The sequence below is a fragment of the Elephantulus edwardii genome, unplaced genomic scaffold (genome assembly GCF_000299155.1).
Source record: "Elephantulus edwardii isolate Elephantulus edwardi_28Jun2011 unplaced genomic scaffold, EleEdw1.0 scaffold00008, whole genome shotgun sequence".
NCBI lineage: Eukaryota > Metazoa > Chordata > Mammalia > Macroscelidea > Macroscelididae > Elephantulus > Elephantulus edwardii.
The window spans coordinates 768,920-792,173 of NW_006399758.1; the positions used below are offsets into that span (position 1 = coordinate 768,920).

General features: G+C 37.5%; 1 protein-coding gene across 1 annotated transcript in view; it reads right to left on the reverse strand.

Annotated features, from left to right (window-relative positions):
• SPIDR (scaffolding protein involved in DNA repair) overlaps positions 1-22,120 on the reverse strand; it is a 404,690-nt gene extending 382,570 nt beyond the window's left edge. Inside the window, exons 1-3 of the mRNA XM_006880525.1 lie at positions 22,115-22,120; positions 21,337-21,492; positions 8,139-8,205 (exon numbers count right to left, since the gene is read on the reverse strand). Coding sequence (XP_006880587.1) covers positions 8,139-8,205; positions 21,337-21,492; positions 22,115-22,120 — 229 coding nt within the window. The remainder of the gene's footprint in view (positions 1-8,138; positions 8,206-21,336; positions 21,493-22,114) is intronic.
• Between the last annotated feature and the right edge of the window lie 1,134 nt (positions 22,121-23,254).

Sequence of the window (23,254 nt, forward strand, 5' to 3'; positions counted from 1 at the left end):
TCCATGTGTATAATCTACGTTTATGTCTCTTAAAAAAACGTATTTGCAATGAATAAGGGAGTCATTTTACCCAAATGAATTGGCAAGCAAAGAAGAATTTCATGAAACAATCTATGAGCAAGAGCCAGTGGTGATAAAGAAAAAATTTCAAGCTACTCTGAAAGCATTGGCAAAAAACAAGGCCCCATGTATTGATGGCATACCTACTGACATATTTCAACAGATGCTGCCCTGGATGTGCTCACGAAGCAGTGCCAAGAAATCTGGAGGACAACCACTTGGCCAACTGACTGGAAGAGAACTGTATTTGTTCCCATTCCAAAGAAAGGTGACCCAACAGAGTGAGGAAATTATTGAACAATGTCACTGATATCACATGCAAGCAAGATTCTGTTGAAGATTATCCAAAACGACTGGAATGGCACATCAACAAAGAAGTGTTTGAAGTGCAGGCTGGATTTAGAAGAAGCCATGGTATCAGGCTAGCTAATGTTAGATGAATCTTGGCTGAAAGCAGAGAGTAACAGAGGAATGTCTATCTGTGTTTCACTGATTATGCAAAGGTATTTAACTGTGTGGATCACAAAAAACTGTTACTAACTCTGAGAAGAATGGGAATCCCAGAAGACTTGATTGTATTTATGCGAAGCCTATACTTGAACCAGGAGCCAGTCGTCAGAACAGAGCAAAGAAACACTATGGTTCAAAATTTGGAAGGGTGTGTGTCAAGGATGTGTTCTATCTCCATATATTTTCAACCTATATGCAGAACAGATTATCTAGGAGGCTGGACTCTTATGAGGAGAAATGTGATTGGAGGTAGGCTCATCAATAATATGCATTTCGCAGATGACATAACCCTGCTTGCTGAAACTGAGGAGGCCTTGAAACGCTTGCTACAGAAGGTCAAAGACTGCAGTCTTCAATACAGATTGAAGGTCAACATCAAGAAAACAAATATTCTCACCACTGGGTCGATTGGCAGCATCATGATAGATGATGAAGAGATTGAGATTGTTAACAGCTTCAGTTTGCTCAGCTCCACAATCAACACTCTTGGTACCAGCAGCCAGGAAATTAAAAGACAAACTGCATTGGGGAAAGTCTGCTGTCAGAGACCTCTACAAAGTATTGAAGAACAATAATATCAGTATGGAGATTAAGGTGAACCTGGTTCAGGCCATGGTCTTTGCAATTACTTGCTATGCATCAGAAAGCTGGACAATGACTAGAGATGATGGAAGGAGAATTGATGCATTTGAGTTGTGATGCTGGTGAATAACACTGAATATACCATGGATGGCTAGGAGAACAAACAGGCTCATCCAAGAGAGAGTGAAACTGGGATGCTCCTTGAAGGCAAGGATTTTGAAGTTTTGTCTGACATACTCTGGACATGTTGCAAAGAGCAGCCAATCCTTGGAAAGGGACATCATGGTTGGCAGGGTGGAGGGACAGCTCAGGCAAAGACGACCCTGGATGAGATGGATCGATTTAGTGACTGGGGTTTTGGGGGTAGGTGTGTCGGAGACAACAATATTGGCACAGGATAAAACAGGGGATAGAGCTATTATACATAGGGTCACTATGAGTTGCAAGCAACTCGACAGCACATAACAACAACCACATCAAAGATCTATCCAAAGTGTTAAAGAGCAAAGATATAAGTTTAAAGACCAAGTTGCATCTGACCTAAGCCATGGTATTTTCCATTATTTCCTAGGCATCTGGAAATTGGACAATAAATAAAGACAACTGAAGATGACTCAATGTCTGGGTTGTGAAGTGGGAGAAAAATACTGAATATACTTATACTATGACTGCCAAAAGAACAAACAAGTCAGTCTTGGAAGTACAACCAGGAGATGGAGAAAATTTGTCTTACATTCTTGAGGCCAAATGTCAAAGTGGGTTATTCCTTGGAAAAACCCATCATACTAGGCAAGGCAGAGGCTCAGAGAAGAGGAAAATCCTTAACAAGACTGATACAGTGAGCATGTCGGAAATCACGAAAATGACACAGGATGGGGGAAAATCTGACCTTTGTTCATAAAGTTGCTCTGAGTTGCAGTCAACTCAAGGTCCTGTAACAAGTCTTTATGGTGTTCTGCTTTTGTATTGGTTTGTTACATTAATACTTTATTACCTGGTTTTGAATATTGCTTTCTTTACGAAAAAGCTTACTGATCTTTTTTAGAGATTGCCCTATAAATTTCTATTTTATTCCTAGGTCTAAAACAATTAATTTTAATTAATTTTATCTTCACATCTCCTCAACTTCCTCTCCATTCAGAAGTTTTGTAATCATACTTATTCCTTCATCTTGATTTGTAGTTGTTCCCATTTATATAATGATACCTCTGGTGTCCTATTTTTTAGTATCATATGTTTAACATGCTTTGTGTATATCTGTATGTGGTTAGTTTCTGAATGATGTTGTCATCTATGTTGATTTTGTCTTATTATTTATTGTTCTTGGACCTTGGTGAATAGAGTCAGTGATATTAACCCATGACCTTAGTTCTTAACTTTCTTGTTGTTATGTGCCTTTGAGTTGGAACAACTCATTCTTGACCCTCCAGAAGGTTTTCAGAGAGTATAAGTTGCATGGAAAGAGAGTGTCCATCTTTCTCCCATGAATCATTTGGTGGCTTCAACACATGTGCCTTTGTGTTGGCAGTGCAACTCCTTACCACTAAGCTATGAGTTATAAGTCCCTTAGTTATAAAATCTTAACAGTGAATTCTACGGTGCATACAAAAATTCTGGATAATATGTCATTCAAATGTTAAGTTTTACAATTAAAAAAACCCCAGAGCTCTGTAAGAAAATTGTTTCTTATCTTGAAGTTTTTTCATTTAATGCTAAAATTTTTTTATTCACTTAAAATAAGAAAGCTAAAAGTTTCTTGTTTCTTAGTTTTTTTACTTAATATTAACATTTTCTGAATGTTCATAAATATGTTTTAAATAAAATCATATTTGGCACTTTAAGATATTTCACCCTTATTATTCTTTAAGTAGGACTAAATATGTCTAATCATGGGTGCTCTGGTGGCTTAGTGGTAAAGAATTGTGATGCCAATGCAAAGGTTCATGGTTTGGATCTACTAGACACTCTACAAGAGAAAGATGAGCAGTCTCCTCCCATACGATTTACTGCTTCTGAAAACTCGCTAGAGGGTCAGCTATGGATGGCTTCCAACTCAACAGTAAACAATAAAACAATTATTTTAATGTTCTCCAGATTTATTTTAGTAATGAACACTGTTGTTGTCCAATGCCATCGAGTTGAAAATTACTCATAGCAACCCTATGAACAAAAGACCTGACCCCTGTTCTATAACTATCAGTGTTTCTCTTAAGTTCATAAAGTTTCCAGAGGCATGTTGTTTGGAAAGTGGATGCCACTACTGCTTCCAAGCTTGTCTTAATCTGGGAGCTCCACCAAACACTGTCCACCATGGGTAATCATTATGGCAGTTTACGTACCAGTGGCACAGTGTTCAGTATCACAGCAACCCTAAGTTAACTCAGTACAGCAAACAGACAGAACAATGCTGTACCACTTAGAAGAAAGTCCTAAACACAATTAACACTTAGTAATGAATAACACTGCTTAACCTGGCAAGAGTCATTAGAAATAAAAATTGTATCTTCATTTGGGAGATTAAAAAGTACTGTGTTTCAAACCTTTTCTAAAAGAACATTTCAAATTATGCAAATAACGGGTTCCTCAAGTTTATATCCAAGGACGTACACTTATATAATTTCAAGTCACTAAGGTTCCCTGAGAAGAAAGTTGTCAGTAGGTCATTTATGATCTTTTAAGGATTAGTTCGTGAAGGCTCATGAGCCTTTTTCAAAATTCAGGGACAAGTATCAGCACCATTATCCTGATGCACTGATGCAGCCTGTTATAATAATTCCTTATTAGGAGGTTTTCAAGGCCTTCCTTCTGCGAAGGATTTTCTGGTTCTGTATTTTGGCCACTTTTTCTTTCATCTTATCCTTCTTGGGGTTTGTTGTTTGCTTGTTTTATCTTATCTGTTTGTTTTCTGGCACACTTTGTGGGTGAAGACTGTATGTGGCCTAGAAGTGTCTGTCAAGGAGTAATGCATCTGTGACAGAGTTTCTGCTGACCTCAGAGGAACCGTGGATAGAGCACCTGGCTAGAGATCTCCTTGCTAGTTTAAAAGGTGGGTGCTGGCAAGGTACCCAGTCAGAGAAGACTAGTGTGAAGTGACAGTCATCAAAGACCTGAAATTCATAAGAATGTTGCACATAAAGCAGAGTGCACTGCTCCAAAATGTCTGTCGAGTATAGGAGGCAATAGTGCTCAGTGAAAGGCCAGGACCTCAGTCAGAGTTAGTACTCCTGTTATTCCACATAAAGCCAGCATGGCACAATCTGCAGATTCCTACAGAGAGTCTGCATATAAATCTGTGCATGCTCCCATCACCAGATATAAAACTGTGTGAGCCTGATGTCAAGTAAAACTGAAATGGCCCACGGAATGACACCTACCACCTGGTGGATGTTGTTGTTATATGCCGTCGAGTCGCTTGCGACTCACAGCGACCCTATCTATGTACAACAGCCCTAAACTGCTCTGTCCTGTGCCAATCGCACCATCTCCGATACACCCATCCTAATTGTCCCAGTCACTGAATCTGGTGGATAGTAACCAAAAAGTCACTGTCAGAATTTCTAAAAGGGCCTGGGCAGCAAGGGGGAAGTCATATCTTTTTTTTTTTTTTTTTTAGCTAGCCACTGGTTTCAATAATTCTGCAGACTCAGATTCCTACACCAAGTAGACAGATATAGAAAACAGTTATGCCAAATGGAAGGAGCTAGTGTACTAGTACTAAGAAGTTGTGCTGCAATCTCAAAGGCACACAGTTTTAATTCAACAATCTCTTACCATGTGATTAACTGCCTTTGAAAACCCACTGGAGGGTCAGCATTGGACCAGTTCTGACTCAACAGCACACTCAATGGCACCCAACTACAACTTTGTTTATAGTATTGTGTTCCATCTGTCTTTCATTCCGTTTTCCTTCAGTTCCTTCCCTTTGGAATCCCCAGCGTCCAGGATATTTGCTTTCTAGTGTCTTTAGCAAAGAAGGCTTGACCTACTGTTTATATACTCTGTTGTCTTACTCTTGAGTCATGACTGCTTTAAAATGCTTCGTCTTATTAGCTACAGAAAGTTTTCCACTTTGTAGAATTTTAAGACAATTACCATATACATGTTTCTGCTCTCAATAGTAAGTGCAACAGCAATTGCGGCCACAAAAGAAGTACTTGCTAAGTATAATCCTTAGGACTAGGTTACTTTATCTACATTTTGTAGCTCACAAAATAGATAAGGAGCCCTGGAAGTGCAGTGGTGAAACACTCAGCTGATAACTAGAAAGTCTGGAGTCCAAATCCACCAGCCACTAGAGGAAAGATGATCTGCTGATTTATTCCTGTAAACATTACAGCTTTGGAAACGGTATAGGGCAGTTCTACTCTACGTGTCTGACAACACAATACAATATCCCAGTGTACCACAGTGTGTCGATGTCACAAATGTAGAAAGCGAAACTCAGAGCATTTCATTTGCTCTCCACAAAGTCAAGAAACAACAGGACCAACACTCAAATCAAATGGAAGCCTCTAGCCCAGTATTCTCACCCTGCCACCAGTGTAACTGAATATAGGGACACAGACAGTTGCTCACTTGATACCTACTCTTTTCTTCATTTCTATAAATTATCTTTATAAGATATAAATGACTCTACATAACATATCCCAGCCAAACAGACCAATCTAGAGAGAACATTTATTTGCAGAAGAAATAGATCATTTACTTTAAAAAAACCTTCAAAATATTTGCTCATCCCAAGAACTTGGCCTAGACATCTAGCTATCTGACTTCACTACCAGGGCAACAAATCCTACAATAAGGGCAGCTGCTGAATTCAGAAACTGAGTCTGGCTTCCTAAATTTTTATTCAACCCTATTTGTTCAAACATAATAATGTAAAGTTTCTTATTATTTATAGTTGAAAAGCTTTGCAAATAAATTCACTAAGTAAGAATTTCATAGCCTGAATTGTTGTTAGGTGCCTTCAAGTCAATTTTGATGCAAAACATCCCCATGTGACAAAGTAGAAATGCTCCATAGAATTTTTAGGATCTTCTATGGAACCACTGATGTTATGTGCTGTCACGTCAGAAAAAAACCTATAACAGACTCTCCACTGGGTTTTAGAAGCTGTATATGACATCAAAGAAGACTGCCTGTGGAGCAGCCTCTAAATTTGAACTACATGCCATTGGGCTGGTAGTACAACATTTTACCCACTAGGCAACCAGAAGTTCAGGTAATAGCTTATTATGTAGCCATTAGGCTTCAAGAACTCCACTAATCTAAAATAGGACAGTTTTCATATGAGAGGCCTAAAATATATTTACCAAGTCAGGGTTTATTTCAAAACTCCAAAGTTATGAGCCTAAGAAAAGCAGATTCTAAGATAAGGAAGGACACATAGGAAATGTAATACTTCCAGTAGAGGATGGAAAAAATAGTGTAAATGCTAACAGAGAGAAGCTCTGTTTACATTGCTTCTGTATTTTTATCCATGTCTGCGTGTGGTGTTATGACTTTTAAAAACGGCTTTTCTATCTACTGCCTTCGCCTCAACTGAGGGTATGGTCTCCAGCTGTCTCAAAAGCAGACACATGCATGGTTCATCTGTTGATCAGAATCTTCAACATTGTCAAAAGTTGCGAGGACAACATAAAAGATAGTGCTAACTCAAAGCAGGGAAACTGTGAAGAGGTGTCCTGGAGATGGAGCGCAAGTTAAAAATTCTGTTTGCTAAATAACTGAAGGACTAGCTGAAGTGGGATTAGTTGGCTGGACAACTGAGGAAACCAGAGACATCTTGCAATTATGTTGCTGGACTTTAACTTTTTGACTGAGAAACTGTCTAAACTAATTGAGGAACTATGTCTTGTTAATCTAGTAACTATTGGACTAAGCCTGGTGGTTCACTGTGTGATACCTTTCACCTCCCCACCCTCATAATCTATATCCTTAAAGCCCACAACTGTGAGTAAAGTCAAGTCTGTGAGTCAAGTAAAGTCAAGTCTGTGAGTCAATTTGCAACAAACACCTAGATCCAGTGATCAAAAGAACCAGGTGCAAAAGGAAGGGGGGGGCAATAATGGGAGAGTGCCAAATCTGACCTTGTATATATTTGCTGGTACTATGAATGTTGTTGCTGTGGGTTTTTTTACATAAATTAACCCATTTATTACAGGCTAGAGATGCTTCAAATGGGGAAACTTCTACTGGTCTTTCAGTTCCTTCAGTCTTCTGATGGCTGACTTCACCGTGACGGCCAAGGTGGTGTTGTAGGTCCAGGCGCCACCAGCTATTGTCTTCATGCAAGAACCACAGTGCCAGATGCCCACAGCTCGTCTCTTCATTTTGGTTTTGCTGCAGAAGGAGCAAGTGTACTTGGCATGCTGGCTGATTTCAATTTTCTTTACCATCTTCTTGAGCGAGGCACCATAACGGGTCCCATATTTACCGACGATGCCGACCTTCTTGGTGCGTTTGGCCATTGCGCCGCAAACAAGCACCAAACCCAGAGAGCTATGAATGTTATTGATGGGGACAGTTCCCCTTTGTGGTGTAAACACGAGTCAGACTTCGCTGTCCTCATGTTATTGTTGTTCATTTTATCCTGCCTAGATAACATTTTACAATTTAAGTAAATATTTCAAAGAAGGATTTTTGTCGATCACTGACAGGAAATCAACAAAATACATTACCTTCTACCTAACTTGTGAGGGACTAGAGAGCATTATGCTAAGTGAACTAACTCAATCAGTCCCTTAAGGACAAATAAAGTATAAAACCATTATTGTAGACAAATAGTATAACATGTATATGGATCTAAGGGGAGAAGAGTTGGAACAGAGGAGTAAAGACAGGTGGGGGAAGGGAGGTAGTAATCATAGGGTCACACAATTTGATAGGTAGGTAATGCAAGTGGGAAAGATAATGGTGTGAAACACAATGTATACAAATTTAAGTAAACCAGTATAAAATAAAATTTTTATAAAAAGAAAAATTACCTTCTTTGGGTTGAGGGGATAACTCAAGGTGCTTTGCAATCAAAGTCTTCTTTTCAGCTGTTAACACCTACAGGTAAAAGATAATAAGGTATCTCCCCAAGTCATCAAGGCTAAAATACAGCAATATTTTTTCATTGTCATTTCTGTTTATTTAGAGCCTTTTTATCTCCAGGTATTTTTTCCCACTTTCTTCCTTTTTACTATAATGACGATTTCTATTTTATATTAATTGGTTTCTTTAGAAAGTTGGTATACACTGTTTCACACTATTCTTCATTCACACTGTATTTCATACAATGATTCTCATTCCTTATGTTTTATAAAATTAATCACTATTGGATCTTGTCCATCATTGTCCTGTCTTTCCCTCCGGATTTTTCCCATTTCCTTCTCCTGCTCCCTCCACCTACAAAACTGTGTAACCCTGTGGTTTCACCCATCTTCAGTCCTCCCACACCTTGAGTTTCCATACGTTTTATTAAGTTATCATTCTATTTCTCCAATAATGGTTGAAAAAAACTTTTGATGAACACAGAGATAATACTTATAAAGTCCCATTCATCAATTTAATGCTCACCAGATTATGCATTTCTGGCTATATTTGACATACTCTTTACACTATAGGCTAGGTCTTCTATGCTTGGCCCCAGTTTGTCTATTAAGCACTTTACAGTTTTGGGCTTTACTCCCAGGTCTCTGATCCACCTTGAGTTGATTTTTTGTGTATGGTTGAGAGGTGGATCCTGTTTCAGCTTTCTACACTTAGCAATCCAGTTCTGCCAGCACCATTTGTTGAAGAGGTTGTCATTTCCCCATTTGATAGGTTTTATTCCTTACTGAATATCAGCTGATCTTAGACAGATGGGTCAATTTCCGCATTATTGATTCTGTTCCATTGTTCTATGTGCCTGTCACTATACCAGTAACATGCTGTGAAGTATTTTTTGAGGTTAGAGAGTGCTATGCCATCCACTTCATTCTTGTTTTTCAGAAGTGCTTTGCTTATTCGAGGTCTCTTTCTTCTCCAAATAAACTTGGACAATTTCCTTGAAAAATGAATCTGGTATGTATAAGTGACTGTGATGAACAGGGAGATTGCTATAGACAGGATTGTCATTTTCACAATATTGAGTCTTCCTATCTATGAACGGGAAACATTTCTCCATTTCTTTAGATCTTGTATTGGGTCCTGAAGAAATGTTTCATAGTTTTCAATGTACGGGTCTTCTGTGTCTCTAGGGAGGTTTACTCTCACGTATCTCAGTTTGGGGTTGGCTATTGTAAATGGTATTGCTTTCCTAACTTCTTTCTCCAACTTCTCTTTGTTACTGTAGAGGAATTCCAATGATTTTTTTTATATTGATCTTGTATCCTGCAGCTCTACTAAACTGGTCCACTTGCTCTAACAGTTTTTTTGTTGCATCCTTGGAGTTTTATGTGTACACTATCATAACATCATCATATAATGACAGTTTAACCATCTCTTTGCTAATCTGAATGCCTTTTATTTTATTCTCTTGTACTGCTCTAACAAGTGCTTCCAGTACAATATTGACTAGAAGTGGTGATAGTGGGCATCCTTGTCTGATCCCTGTTCAAAAGGAAAACGCTTTCCCTATTAAGAACAGTATTGGCTCTTGGCTTTGCATATGTATTTTTCACTATGTTGAGGAAATTCCCTTCTATTCCAATTTTGCTGACTGAATTAATCAGGAAAGGGTGTTGGGTTTATCAAATGTCATTTCTACATCAATAGCTAAGATCATATGGTTATTATTGTTTACTTTGTTAACACAGTGGATTATGTTGTTTTTCTTACGTTAAATCATTCTTCTTTGAATCCCACTTGTCATGATGAATTATTTCTTTATGCACTTTTGGATTCTACAGACTAGGATTTCTATTAAAGATTTTTGTGTCTATTCAGGAGACATAATGGTCTGTAGTTTAGTTTTTGGTAATATCTTTAACTGGTTTCGGTATTAGGATTATGCTTGCTTCATAGAATACCTCCAGGAATATTGCTTCTTTTTCTATGTTTTTAAATAATTGAAGTAGAATTGGTGATATATCTCTGAATGTTTGGCAGAATTCACTTGTGAAGTCATCTGGTCCAGGAATTTCTTGTGGGGTGAGTCTTTTCATGACTTGCTTAATTTCTTCTTTCAAATGTTCTACATCTGACCATGTCAATCTGGGTAGGGCATGAATTCAAAGGAATTTGTCCTTTTCCTCTAAGTTTTCAATAATGTTCTGATTTTATAAATTTAATTTCCTCTGGTTCTGTTCTGATGTCATCTCTATCATTAATTAATCGAAGTTATTAGTGTCTTCTCCTTTCTTACTTTTATTAAGTGTACCAATAGTTTGTTGCCAATGGTTTGTAAATTTTATTGATCCTTTAAAAAAACCATATCCTGGCTTTGTGGGAGGTTTCAAATGTTTTTCTGGTTTCTATCTTGTTGATTTCAGCTCTTGTTCTTATAATTCCCTTTATTCTAGAGACTGTGTTATCAGATTTTTGTTCTTTTTCTATTTGATGAAGGTGTACTTCCTCATTTGTTTTTATGTATTCGCCTGTTGCTATGCAAGCAAGATTCTACTGAAGATTATCCAAAAACAACTGGAACAGCCCATCAGCACAGAATTGCCAGAAGTCCAGGCTGGGTTTAGAAGGGGTCGTGGTACTAGGGATATTGTAGCTGATGTTAGATGGATCTTAGCTGAAAGCAGGGAATAGCAGAAGAATGTCTATCTGTGTTTCATTGATTATGCAAAGGTGTTCGACTGTGTGGATCATAACAAACTGTGGCTGACTCTGAGAAGAATGGGAATCCCAGAACATTTAATTGTGCTGATGCAAAACCTATACTTGGATCAAGAGGCAGTCGTCATAACAGAGCAGGGCAACACTGCGTGGTTCAAAATTGGGAAGGGTGTACGCCAGGGGTCTGTCCTGTCTCCATACCTTTTCAACCTGTATGCAGAACACATTATCCAGGAGGCTGGGCTCTATGAAGAGAAGTGTGGCATCAGGATTGATGGAAGATCTATTAACAATCTGCGTTATGCAGATGACACAACCCTGCTTGCTGAAACTGAGGAGAACCTCATGGACTTGCTACGGAGGGTCAAGGACTGCAGTCTTCAGTATGGACTGAGGCTCAATGTCAAGACGACAAAGATTCTCACCACTGGACCAATCGGTAGCATCAGGATGGATGGCGAAGAGATTGAGATTGTTTACAGCTTCAGTTTGCTTGGCTCCATGGTCAACACTCTTGGCACCAGCAGTCGGGAAATAAAAAAGCGTATTGTGATGGGAAAGTCTGCTGTTAGGGACCTTTCTAAAGTACTCAAGAGCAACGGTGTCTCTCTGGAGACTAAGGTGTACCTGATACAGGCTTGTTATGCATCAGAGAGTTGGACAATGACTAGGGAGGACAGAAGGAGAATTGAGCTGTGGTGCTGGAGAAGAGTATTGAATGTACCATTGACTGCCAAGAAAACAAACAGATTCATACTGGAGAGGATTAAACCAAGCAACTCCTTGGAGGCCAGGATTCTGGGGCTTCATCTGACAGACTTTGGGCATGTTGCAAGGAGGGACAGGTCCTTGGAGAGGGACATAATGCTTGGGAGGGTGAAGGGATGGCACAAGACCCTCTATGAGATGGACTGATTCAGTGACTGGGGTAATCGGGATGGGTGTGTCAGAGGCAGTGTGATTGGCACAGGACAGAGCAGGGCTTAGGGCTGCTGTACATAGGGTCGCTACAACAACAACAACATGAACTGGCCCTTAAAAACTACTTTAGCTGCATCCCAGAGGTTTTGGTATATTTTCATTATAATTTGTTTTGCAGGTTTTTTTGTTATTGTTGTTGGGAGTTTTTTGCCATCCTTTTTTTTTTTTTAAATTTTCTACAAGTTTATTTATAAAATTCAAATACAAATTTGAAGAAATTATTTCAATCTCCCTCATCCCCCCACCCATCACACTGTACAGCCCGATGAATAATCTCCCTCCCCTGGCACATCCACGTTCCTCTGCTTCCAGCCTCTCCAACCGCTCTTGGATCCTTATACTCATTCTACCCTAATGGTTTTACACAATATTTATCTTTGTGGGACTTAATGAGCTTATTCAGCACAACACTCTCCAGTCCCTCCCAAGTTAGGTAATAATTTATAAAATCTTGAGGAACTTTTTTATTTCATTCTTTATTTCTTTTATAACCCAAATGTGGTCTAGCAGAGTGTAATTTACCTTCCACATTGGTGGTTTTATAAGCTTTCTCCTCTTATGGTTCATTTCCACTTTTATGGCATTGTGGTCTGAAAAGACACTTTGCATTATTTCAATGTGGTGTTTTTTTTTTTAATTTGTTGAGTCTTACTTTGTGTTTAATATGTTATCATTTCTGGAAAATGTGCCATATGTACTTGATAAGAAAGTTAATTGATTTTTAATTGGGTAGAGTACTCAGAATACATCAACATGGTCAAGTTGGTTGATCTTCTGCACATTTTTAAAGTTTTCATTCAACTGATCTATCCTTTAGTGAGAGTGGTATATTAAAGTCTCCCACCACTATTGTGGTGGCATTTCTTTTTTCAATTCTGTTAGCAGTTCTTTTATATATTTAGCTGGTCTATCACTTGATGCATTGATGTTGACCAATGTTACGTCTTCTTGTACTACTGTGCCTTTAGTCATTTTATAGTGTCCTTACTTATCTTTTATTGTGGTTTTCATTCTAAATTCTATTTTGTAAAAAATTAACATTAGTATTGCCACTCCTGCATTTTTTCCCAGCCTTTAATCTTGAATCTATCATTCTCTTCATTTCCTTTTTGAAATAATTTTATTAAACTATTATTTTGTTTACAATTGTTACATTAGCTAAAAACAACAACAAAACCCTGCATATAAAATGGTAAAGGATGTATGAGCTCTGGTGACAGAAATGTGTAATGATGCAGGTTGCTAAGAGCAAAGTCATCAGTTCAAATCCATCAACTCTCCAGGAAAATGAGGGTAGCTTCATCATGTAGAGATTTATTGCCTCTGAAAAAAATATAGACAATCACTTTGTGTCAAAACCAATCTGAAGGCAGGGAGTTAAGAATGTAGTATGTAGTGACTTAAATGAAGGTGAAAAATTGGTCAAGATTTGTTACATCTAGTGGAGTTAGAATTATAAACATATGTTTGCTATGATTTTAATTACATAAAAACAACTCTGCTGTAAGGTCAGAACCTACTAATAGCTGACCCTATAGAGAGTTTTCAGAGGCTATAAATCCATAGGAGGAGTGGATACTCTGGTGAATTTGAAGTATCAGAAAGCCACTGCCTCTGGGTTAGCAGCACAAAGGCATTGCCTCTCCTCATTTCTTATATGTGTCTCTTGCAGACAACATACTGATGGACTCTGCATACACTGCTACGCGTATTCTCTTGACTAGTGAATTTAAACCACTCATATTTTTTAAATTAATTATAATGAAAGCATACAGAGATGTTGGATTTCCATTCATTCACTGTTACTCTTTTCTCCCTGCCTACTCCGCCCAAATTCACTCTTCTTGTTAAAAAGTAAAATACTTTCATTATTATACAATCCCTCCCCCAAGTCCATTCCACTATGCAGCCTTTATTCTCGACTCCTGTCATGACAATAATACCTCATCATATATCCCTTTTAAATAGTTCTCTACGTCATCTATTTCAATGCAGTATACAAAATTTATCCCCTCATTCTCAACTCTCCCCTCAACCTTGATATGTCAGTCCCGTTTTAAAACAGTGGAACTATGCAGTATTTGTCCTTTTGTGACTGACATATTTCGTACAGAATAATGTTCTCCAGGGTCATCTATTTTGTGTAATATTTCATGAGTTCCTTGTTTTTCAACAAAGCATAGTATTCCATTGTGTGAATGTACCAAAGCTTCTCTATCCATTTGTTTGTTGATGGAACTTAGGTTGTTTCCAACTTTTTGCTATTGTGAACAAAGTCGCAATAAACATGGGTGTGTGGTGGTTATGGTTTTTTAGGGTATATTCCCAGTAGCAGAATTGCTGGGTCAAATAGTATTTCTATTTGCAACTTTCTAACAAAGTGCCATAGTGTTTGCACCATATTGTACTCTTACCAAGAGTGAATAAAGGTTTGAGTTTCTCCACAACCTCACCAGCATTTGTTGTTTGCCGTTCTGTGAAATTTTGCTATTCTAACTGGGGTGAGATGGTATCTCAGAGGTGTTGTGATTTGCATCTCTCTTAGAGCTAGGGATTCTGAACATTTCTCATGTTATTCTTTGCCATCTGAATGTTTTCTTTGGTGAAGTGTCTGTTCATATCCTATGCCTGTTTTTCAATTGGGTTGTTTACCTTTATCTTGTTGTGGTTCTTGAGTATTTTATAAATCGTAGATATAACTCCCTTATCTGACATGTCATTACCAAATACTTTTTCCCAGTCTGTGGCTTCCCTTTTTGCCCTGGTGGAGAAGTTTTTGGATATGCACAGGGATTTGATTCTTAGAATGTCCCATTCATCTATTTTACCCTCTCCTGGTTGTAGATTTTTCAAGACGCTTGGAAGACTGTTTATATTGTGGATTAGGACTTTTGGGTTCTTTCAAGCTTCTCTTTAATGAAATTGATAGTCCTTGGTTTTAGTCCTAGGTCAATGATCCACTTTTGAGTTGTTTTTTGTGTATAGAGTGAAGTGTGAATTTTTTTTGAGTTTTCTACAGATAGTTTTCCAGTTTTGCCAGCACCATTTGTCTGATTTCATATCTTTCTCAAAAATCAATTGATCATAGGTAGATGAGTTGATTTCTAGATTTGCAATTCTATTCCATTGATCTTTGTGTCCTTCACTGTACAAGTACCACAATGTATTGACCACCACAGCAGTCTAGTAAGATTTGAAATCAGGGAGTGATATGACTCCTGTCTTTTTTCTCCTTTTAAGGAGTGCTTTGCTTATTCGGGGCGTCTTTCCATTCCAAATGAAACTGGAGATTGCCTTTTCCATCTCTTTGAAAAATGGAATTGGACTGCATTGAACGTGTAAACTGCCTTAGTACTATTTTCATTTTCACAATATTGAGTCTTCCTATCCATGAGCAAGGGATATTCTTCCACTTCTCCAGTTCTCTTTTTGTTTCTAGTAATAATGTTCTGTAATTTTCTTTGAACAGATAGTTTGTGCTCCTGGTTAGGCTTACTCCAAGGTATTTAATTTTGTAATTAGCTATGGCGAAGGGTATAATTTTTCTTAGTTTAGGCTCTGTATTCTCATCGTCACTGTAGAGAAATCGAACTGATTTTTGTATGTTGATCGTGTATCCTGCTACTTTGCTGAACTGGTCAACTATATCCAATAGTTTTCTTGCTGAGTCTTTAGGGTTTTCTAAGTACTCTATCATATCATCTGCATAGAGTCATAATTTTACCTCCTCTTTGCCAATTTGGATACCTCTTCTTTTCTTCTCTTGTCTTATTGCTTAGTCTTATCGCTAAGACTTACTTAGTGGGCATCCTTGCCTAGTTCCTGTTCTTAAAGGGAAGGCCTTCAATCTCTCTCAATTGAGAACAATGTTGGCTCTCGGGTTTGTGTATATACTTTTTACTATGTTGAAAAAATTCCCCTCTAATCCTATTTTGTTGAATGTTTTAATCAGGAAAGGGTGTTGAGTTTTGTCAAAGGCCTTTTCTGCATCAACTGATAGGACCATGTGGTTCTTGTTCTTTGCTTTGTTAATGTGAAGAATTACATCGATTGTTTTACTTATGTTGAACCATCCTTACATACCTTTTAAGAATCCCACTTGGTGAATTATTTCTTTGATGTATCATTGGATTCTATTGGCCAGGATTCTATTCAGGATTTTTGCATCTATGTTCATGAGAGATATTGGCCTCTAGTTTTCTATTTTGGAGGTATCTATACCTGGTTTTGGTATAAAGGATATGTTTTGCTTCACAGAATCAGTCTGGGAGAATTCCATCTATTTCTATTTTCTGAAATAGTTTATGTAGGATTGGTGACAGTTCTTCTGTGAATGTTTGATAAAATTCACTTGTAAAGCCATCTGGTCCAGGGCTTTTTTTAGCTGGAAGTTGTTTTAGTACCTTTTCAATTTCTTCTTTAGTAATGGTTTTTGTTCAGGTGTTCAATTTCAGTTGCTGTCAGTTTAGGTAGGTTGTGAATTTCTAAATATTTGTTATTTCCTCTAGATTTTCATATTTGTTTTAATTTTTCATAATATTCCAATGTTAGCCTTTTTATTTTAGTTGGTTTTGTTGTGACGTTGCCCATTTGTTCTTTTATTCAGATTATTTGTCTTTTCCTTCTTTTGTTAGTTTGGCTAGTGGTTTGTCGATTTTATTGACCTTTTCAAAGAACCAACTCCTTGTTTTGTTAATGGTTTCAATTGTTTTCCTGTTTTCATTTATTTCTGCTCTAATTTTTGTAATTTCAGGTTTTTTAGAGGGTGTCAGGTTTTCTTGCTGTTCTTTTTCAATTTGTTGGAGATGCTGGATTAGAGAGTCAAGGGTCATTTTTTTCCCTGCCTTTTGATATGTTTGCTTATTGCTATAAATTGACCTCTGATTACTGCTTTGGCTGTTTCCAAGAGATTTTGGTAAGTGGTATTTTCATTGTCATTTGTTTCAAGAAACTTTTTTATTTCATTTTTTATTTCCTCTAGTACCAAATCATGTTCAAACAAGGTGTTGTTCAGCTTCCAAATGTATGGTTTTTTTCTCCTTTATCCTCTTGTTACTAATTTCAAATTTTGTAGTATTGTGGTCTGAGAAGATGCTTTGTATTATTTCTATGTTTTTTTTTAATTTATTGATGCTTGCCTTGTAACCTAAAAAATGATCTATTCTGGAGAATGTTCCATGCATACTGAAGAAGAAGGTATACTGTGTTTTTTGGGGGGCAGGGTGCTGCATTAGCATATAAATATCTATGAGGTTGAGTTGGTTTATTGTGTGGTTTAATTCTTGAGCATCTTTGTTGAGTTTTTTCATGGTAGTCCTATCTTTTTTTAAAGGATGTGTTTTGATGTCTCCAGCTACTACAGTAATGCTGTCTAGTTCCTTTTTCAGTTTTGTTAATGTTTGTTTTATATATTTAGAGGTCTTTCATTTAATGCATAGATATTATTGTTATGTCCTCTTGTTCTACTGACCCATTTAGCACTATGTAGTGATCTTCCTTGTCCATTGGGATGGTTTCTGCACTGAAGTTTCTTTTATCAGAGATTAATATCACTACTCTTGCTTTTTTTCTACTTGCCATTTGCTTGGTATTCTTCCCGTCCTTTTATTTTTAGTTCTTCATTTTTTCAGGTATGTCTCTTGTAGACAGCATATCAATGGATTTGGTTTTGTTTTGTTTTTTTTTTTTAACCAATCTGCTACTCTTTTTCTCTTCAATGGTGCATTCAAACCATTCACATTCAGTGTGATTACTGAAAGTCAGGGTTTTACTGCTATCATTTTGTTGAGTTCTTTTTGGTATTGGTGTTAGTTATTTTGGTCCATTGTGCTTTCCATGGCAGGTCTGTAAGAAGGACATATCTCAGTGTTTCCTGCAATACTGGTCTTGTTTTTATAAACTCCCTTATATTCTGTTTTTTTGTGGAATACCTTGATCTCTCCTTCATATCTGATGGATAATCTTGCTGGGTACAGTATTCTTGGGTGATTGTTGTGGTCTTTTGAGTGTTTGATATGTCTTTCTACTGTCTTCTTGCTCGCATGGTTTCTGCTGAGAAATCTGCACTTAATCTTATCTGCTCTCCCTGATATGTTACTCTTTGTTTCTCCCTGGCTGCTTTCAGGTTTCTCTCCTCTTTAGTTCTGGCAAATTTGACTCTGATATATATGCCTTAGTGATTTTCTTTGAGGTCTATTCTATATGGTGTTCGCTCAGCTTCTTGAACATATATTCTCTCATTCTTCATTATGCCTGGGATGTTTTCTTCTAGTAATACTTCCACAACTTTTTCAGTGCCTTTACTTGCTTCATCCTTTTCTGGGATTCCGATGATGCGCATGTTATTTCTTTTGATGGTGTCCCACATTATTCTTGGGTTTTCTTCTTTCTCCTTCCTTTTTGATTCTGCTTTTTGCTCTAGCAGAACAGTGGTGACAATTCTATCTTCTATTTCACTTGTTCTGTGTTCCATCTCTTCAACTCTGTTCATATGTCCCTCCATCATGTTGACAGCATCTTGGACCTCAGATTTTAGATTGTGGTTTCTTGTTTTTCCTGTGGTTTCTCGTTTTTCCAGTGCCACTAATGCCTTGTTTGTTTTATCTGCATTGTTCTGAATTGGTTTTTAAAGCTCCTCCTGGTTTTTGCTTGCAGTGTCCTATAATTCTTCAAGTTTGTGTCTCATCCACTGAAAATATTCAATCATTGTTCTTTTGAATTCTGTGCCAGAAAATTCCATCAGACTTTCTGGCTTCAAGAAATCCACTGATACTGTGTCACCTTTTGGGGTGACATCATGTTTTGCATTTGTGTAGGGTGTGAGAGAGCCTGCTTCTTTTGTGACATTGACACGTTCTTGATCTGAAGACAATGCTCTAATAATTGGTATGGCAGCTACCCCACCTGTGTTTCTTTCTGAACTTCTGACTCAAGGGAAGGTTTGGTTCAAGGCCTGTGAGAGCAGCCTCTTGTAGCTAAGTTAGATCAAGGTGCTCCAGATTAAAGGTAAGTTTATTGGCTGACTTGGGTATGGAACCAAATGGGAGGCAGGACAGGCATGGGGCTGGGCAACCATGAGAGTGGGGCAGAGACGTCACTCAGATTTCAGCTGTCCAAGTGTGCTCACAAGTGGGGCCACTACTCAAATTCCAACTGTCCATCTCCCACCCAAGGGCTCTCACTCAGCAGTCCTTGCCTGGTGGCCCTCCTTCAGGTGCCCAGGCCCAGTGACCCCTGGGTGCAGTGGAGCTTAAGAAAACTCAGTCAAATTCCTACTGACCCACTTGCTCCTGGCTGGTTGGCGGTGCCTGAGAAAACTCCATCAAATTCTTACTGACCTGCTTGTTCCTGACATGTGGTTCCCACAGTGGTTCAGCTGGAGGCTTCGGCCAGGGCCCAGTTTGTAATTCCTTGGGCTCCCAAACTAACTATTTTAGTAAATGTTCTGACTCAAATTCTTACTGTCCGCACCATGCTGCGTTGGTCTCTGTGTGCCATGTCAGTCTGTTGGCCCGTATATATGCAACTTGGTGCTCTTCCAGCTCCTTATGCTGCTTCCTCCACTGCTTCCATCTTGCTCCACCTCTAGTCCATTCATATTAAGTGTAATTATTGACAGGCCAGGTTTTATAGTTACTATTTTGCTATGTTTCTTTCTTTGTTGTTTCTTGTTATTATGGTCCATCCACTTTCCTTAGTGTCTCTGAGTAAAGGACTTTCCTTAAAAACTCTTGTAGGCTTGGTCTTGTTTTCACAAATTCATTAAATTCCTTCTTTTCTGCAAAGAATATGATTTTTACTTCATATTTTATGAAGAGCTTTGCTGGGTATAGGATCACTGGTTGGCAATTGTTTTCTTTCAACTTTCTGTATATGATACCCCATTGTCACCTTGCTCTCATGGTTTCTGCTGAAAAATCAGAACTTAATCTAACTGCTTTTCCTTTGTAGGTGACTGTTTTTCTCATGTTGCTTTCAGTATTCTATCCTTATCTTTTATTTTGGAGAATTTGACTATGATTTGTCTTAATGTTTTCCTTTTTTGGGTCTAGAAAGCAATAGTTTAAAAAATATTCAGAACATTAAACTACACCATCCTTAATATAGTCCTAAAATTCTTTTACTTTTATTTGCCAATGTAAATATTCTGAGAGTGCCTTTCCTCACATTGTTTGAGTTTTTTTCCTAGACTCTAAACAGAGAACTGAGTGATCAAAACTTTTCACATTAACACTCAATACTATTGTTATTAGGTGTCATCAAGTTATGTATTACCTCCAGGAACACTACAAACAACAGATGTGAAGTCTGCCCTATCCTGTGCCATCCACATACTTCATACATTAACCATTACCTGCTCATAAATATATGGGTCCTAATTAATGTCTGTATCCAAAAAATCATTAGCATTTATAATAGCTGTCCTTGTGTTATACATAATTCAAAGGTACAGCATATCTCTAGTGACTTGGTGGTAAGGAACTGGGCTGCAATCCAAAAGCAGGCAGTCTGAATCTAACAGCTGCTTCTTGGTAGTAAGATGGGCAGTTCTCTCCCATGTGACTCACTGTCTGCAAAAACCCACTGTTGTCAGTTATGAGCTGATTTCAACTTGGTGGTACAACAGCAATGACAATAGTATACGTAAAATTTAATCAGAATATTTGAATAGGCCATACATTATGAATATATAAACATGTCATACTTCTATGAAAGCACTGTGTCTAATAGTTTAATCTTTTGAGAATATTTCCAATGTTTATTTCTCATTAACAAACAAGGAAACAGAAAATTCTGCATGATACATAGAAGTGAATAATAAATTGCCAAAATTAAAAAAGTAATTAAAAAAATAAAAAAGTAATTTATGTTAAGTGCTTTGAGTTCTTCCTCCTTTGTATCTGATGACGATAATTTCACTTGTATTTTTAAAGGGTAAATATTTTTTAGAGTATCTTATGTGTTGTATCTTTTTAAGCAATTCAAAACGGTTTGTGAATAGAGATTTATTGTACAGCCTTATTCTTTCTGTTAACACAGTAGAGAAAAGACTTACTGTGACAAGTGACAGCTCTGAGTCCAAAAGGTATAAGAAAAGTTTTTGTTTAAGATACCTATTTATCAAAAGTCCCTAGCTTATAAATGAATTTTAACCATTAAGTGCAGCAATTAACTCAGTAATTTTAATAATTTAGTGACATCTAATCATTTAATATTATTAGTGACATTTAATAATTTAGTTATATAAGTAGTCAAATGTTTGTCTTTATACTGTATAATGTACCTCATTTGAATAAAAAGTAAAAGAAATAAGAAAACATCTTTAACAACAAAGTAATTTACTAATTATGGTATTTGGGGAAAAAATAAGGAAACAGTGGCTTTAAGTATCAGGAATCTCTATGATTTATTACTTCGAATTTAGGATAAATAACAGTACAACTATTTTACCGAAGCTCCAGAAGTGTCCTGAAACCCTTCTCCACACCTGAGCCAGTCTTCAGAGAGTGCAGCAGCTGCCCCCACAGGCCTGAGACTTGCTTCTCTGACTTGCAGTCCTGGCTCTCTTGGAAAGGGAAAGCATTTTGAATCCCAATTTCTTTTTCTCTGTAGAAAAGATTTTGAAAGAGAGGTAAGAAAACATCTGTGAGATATCATCTCATCCTAGTAAGAATAGCAAAATTTAACAGAGCAGCAAGCAACAAATGTTGGCGAGGTTGTGGAGGGACTGGAACCCTTATTCACTGTTTGGTGGGAGTGTAAAATGGTGCAACCACTATGGAGGGCAGTATGGCACTTTCTCAAAAAGCTGGAATAGAAATACTATTTGAGCAATTCCACTACTGGGAATATACCCTAAAGAAACCAGAACTGCCACCCAAGCAGATATATGCACACCATGTTTATTGCTGCTTTGTTCACAATGGCAAAGAGTTAGAAACAGCCCAAGTGCCCATCAACAAACAAGTGGATAGAGAAGCTGTGTTATATTGAAAATGGAATATTATGCAGCACTGAAAACCAAAGAACTCATGAAATATAAAATGGGTGACCATGGAAGACATTCTGCTGAGTGAAATATCTCAGTCACAAAAGGACAAATTCTGTCTTATGTCACTGTTATAGAACAGGACTGACATGGGAGTTGGGGAAAACTAAGAAAAGAAGGGATAAATTATGTACATTGCATTGAAACAGACATGGGAGAGAACATTTGAATAGGTATTACCGACATAATAAGAGTCCAGAATAAGACTATTAAAGGGACATTTGAATAGGTATTACTGGCATAATAAGAGTCCAGAATAAGAGCTGCATAGTAAAGTAGTTGGGGGAGAGGAGACTCTTTAAAAATGAAAGAACTTTTCTTCCAGAGAAAAAAGTGAACTGAGGGAGGGGAGACAGGGAGGAAAATGTGTAACAATGGAGGAAAATAAAAAGAATATGTTAAACCTATTAATACCAAATAAAGTATACATTTTGTAAAAAAAAAAAAAAAGAGGTAAGGAAAATAACTTAATTAAAAATACACTAAATGAACATCCAGGAAGAGAACAAAAGCCCAGTTTCTTAATGTCTCTGAATGTTCATATAAAAACAGAAGCTTGAGAGAAAACCTTAAACATATACATAATTCATCTTTGTTTGTTTGTTTAAATAGGTCTTAAAATCAGTTAATCAGCTTCAGAAAATAAATCTATAAGGACAATCAATAACTACTCCTTAAAGTGTAAAGGTAAATCGAACAGCAGTTATTCATTCACTAGAGCATTGTTACTGTTGTTATGTTTCATTAAGTCATAGCAACCCTATGCACAATAGCTCTGAACCCTGTCCTATCCTGAGCCAATCTCACAATCTCCAACACACCTGCCCCTCTTACCCTGATCATCATGTCAATCTATCTCATCCAGGGTCTTCCTCTCCTGTGGTGTCGATCTACCCTTCCAAGCATGATGTCCTTCTCCAAGCACTACCCTTCCTGGCCATGTGCCCAAAGTATGTGAGATGGAGCTTCAAAATCCTTGCCTCCAAATTTCACCCTCTCCAAGCTTTTTCTCTCGAGAGTCCACAGTAAGAACAATACTCTTCTACAGCACCACAACTCAAAAGCATCAATTATTCTTCTGTCATCCTTATTCAAAAGCCAGCTCTTTTAATGCATAGCAAAGTAACTACAAAGATGTAGGCCTAGGATCAGGCACACCTTAATCTCTAGAATGACATCGTTAATCTTTTTTAAAAATTTATTTTATTTATTTTTCATTTCAATGAACATCTACAGAGATTTTGGAATTCCATTCATTCATTGTTGCACCCTTCTCCTCCCCACCATATCTCACCCCTCCCCCCCTTTACTCCTCTCCTT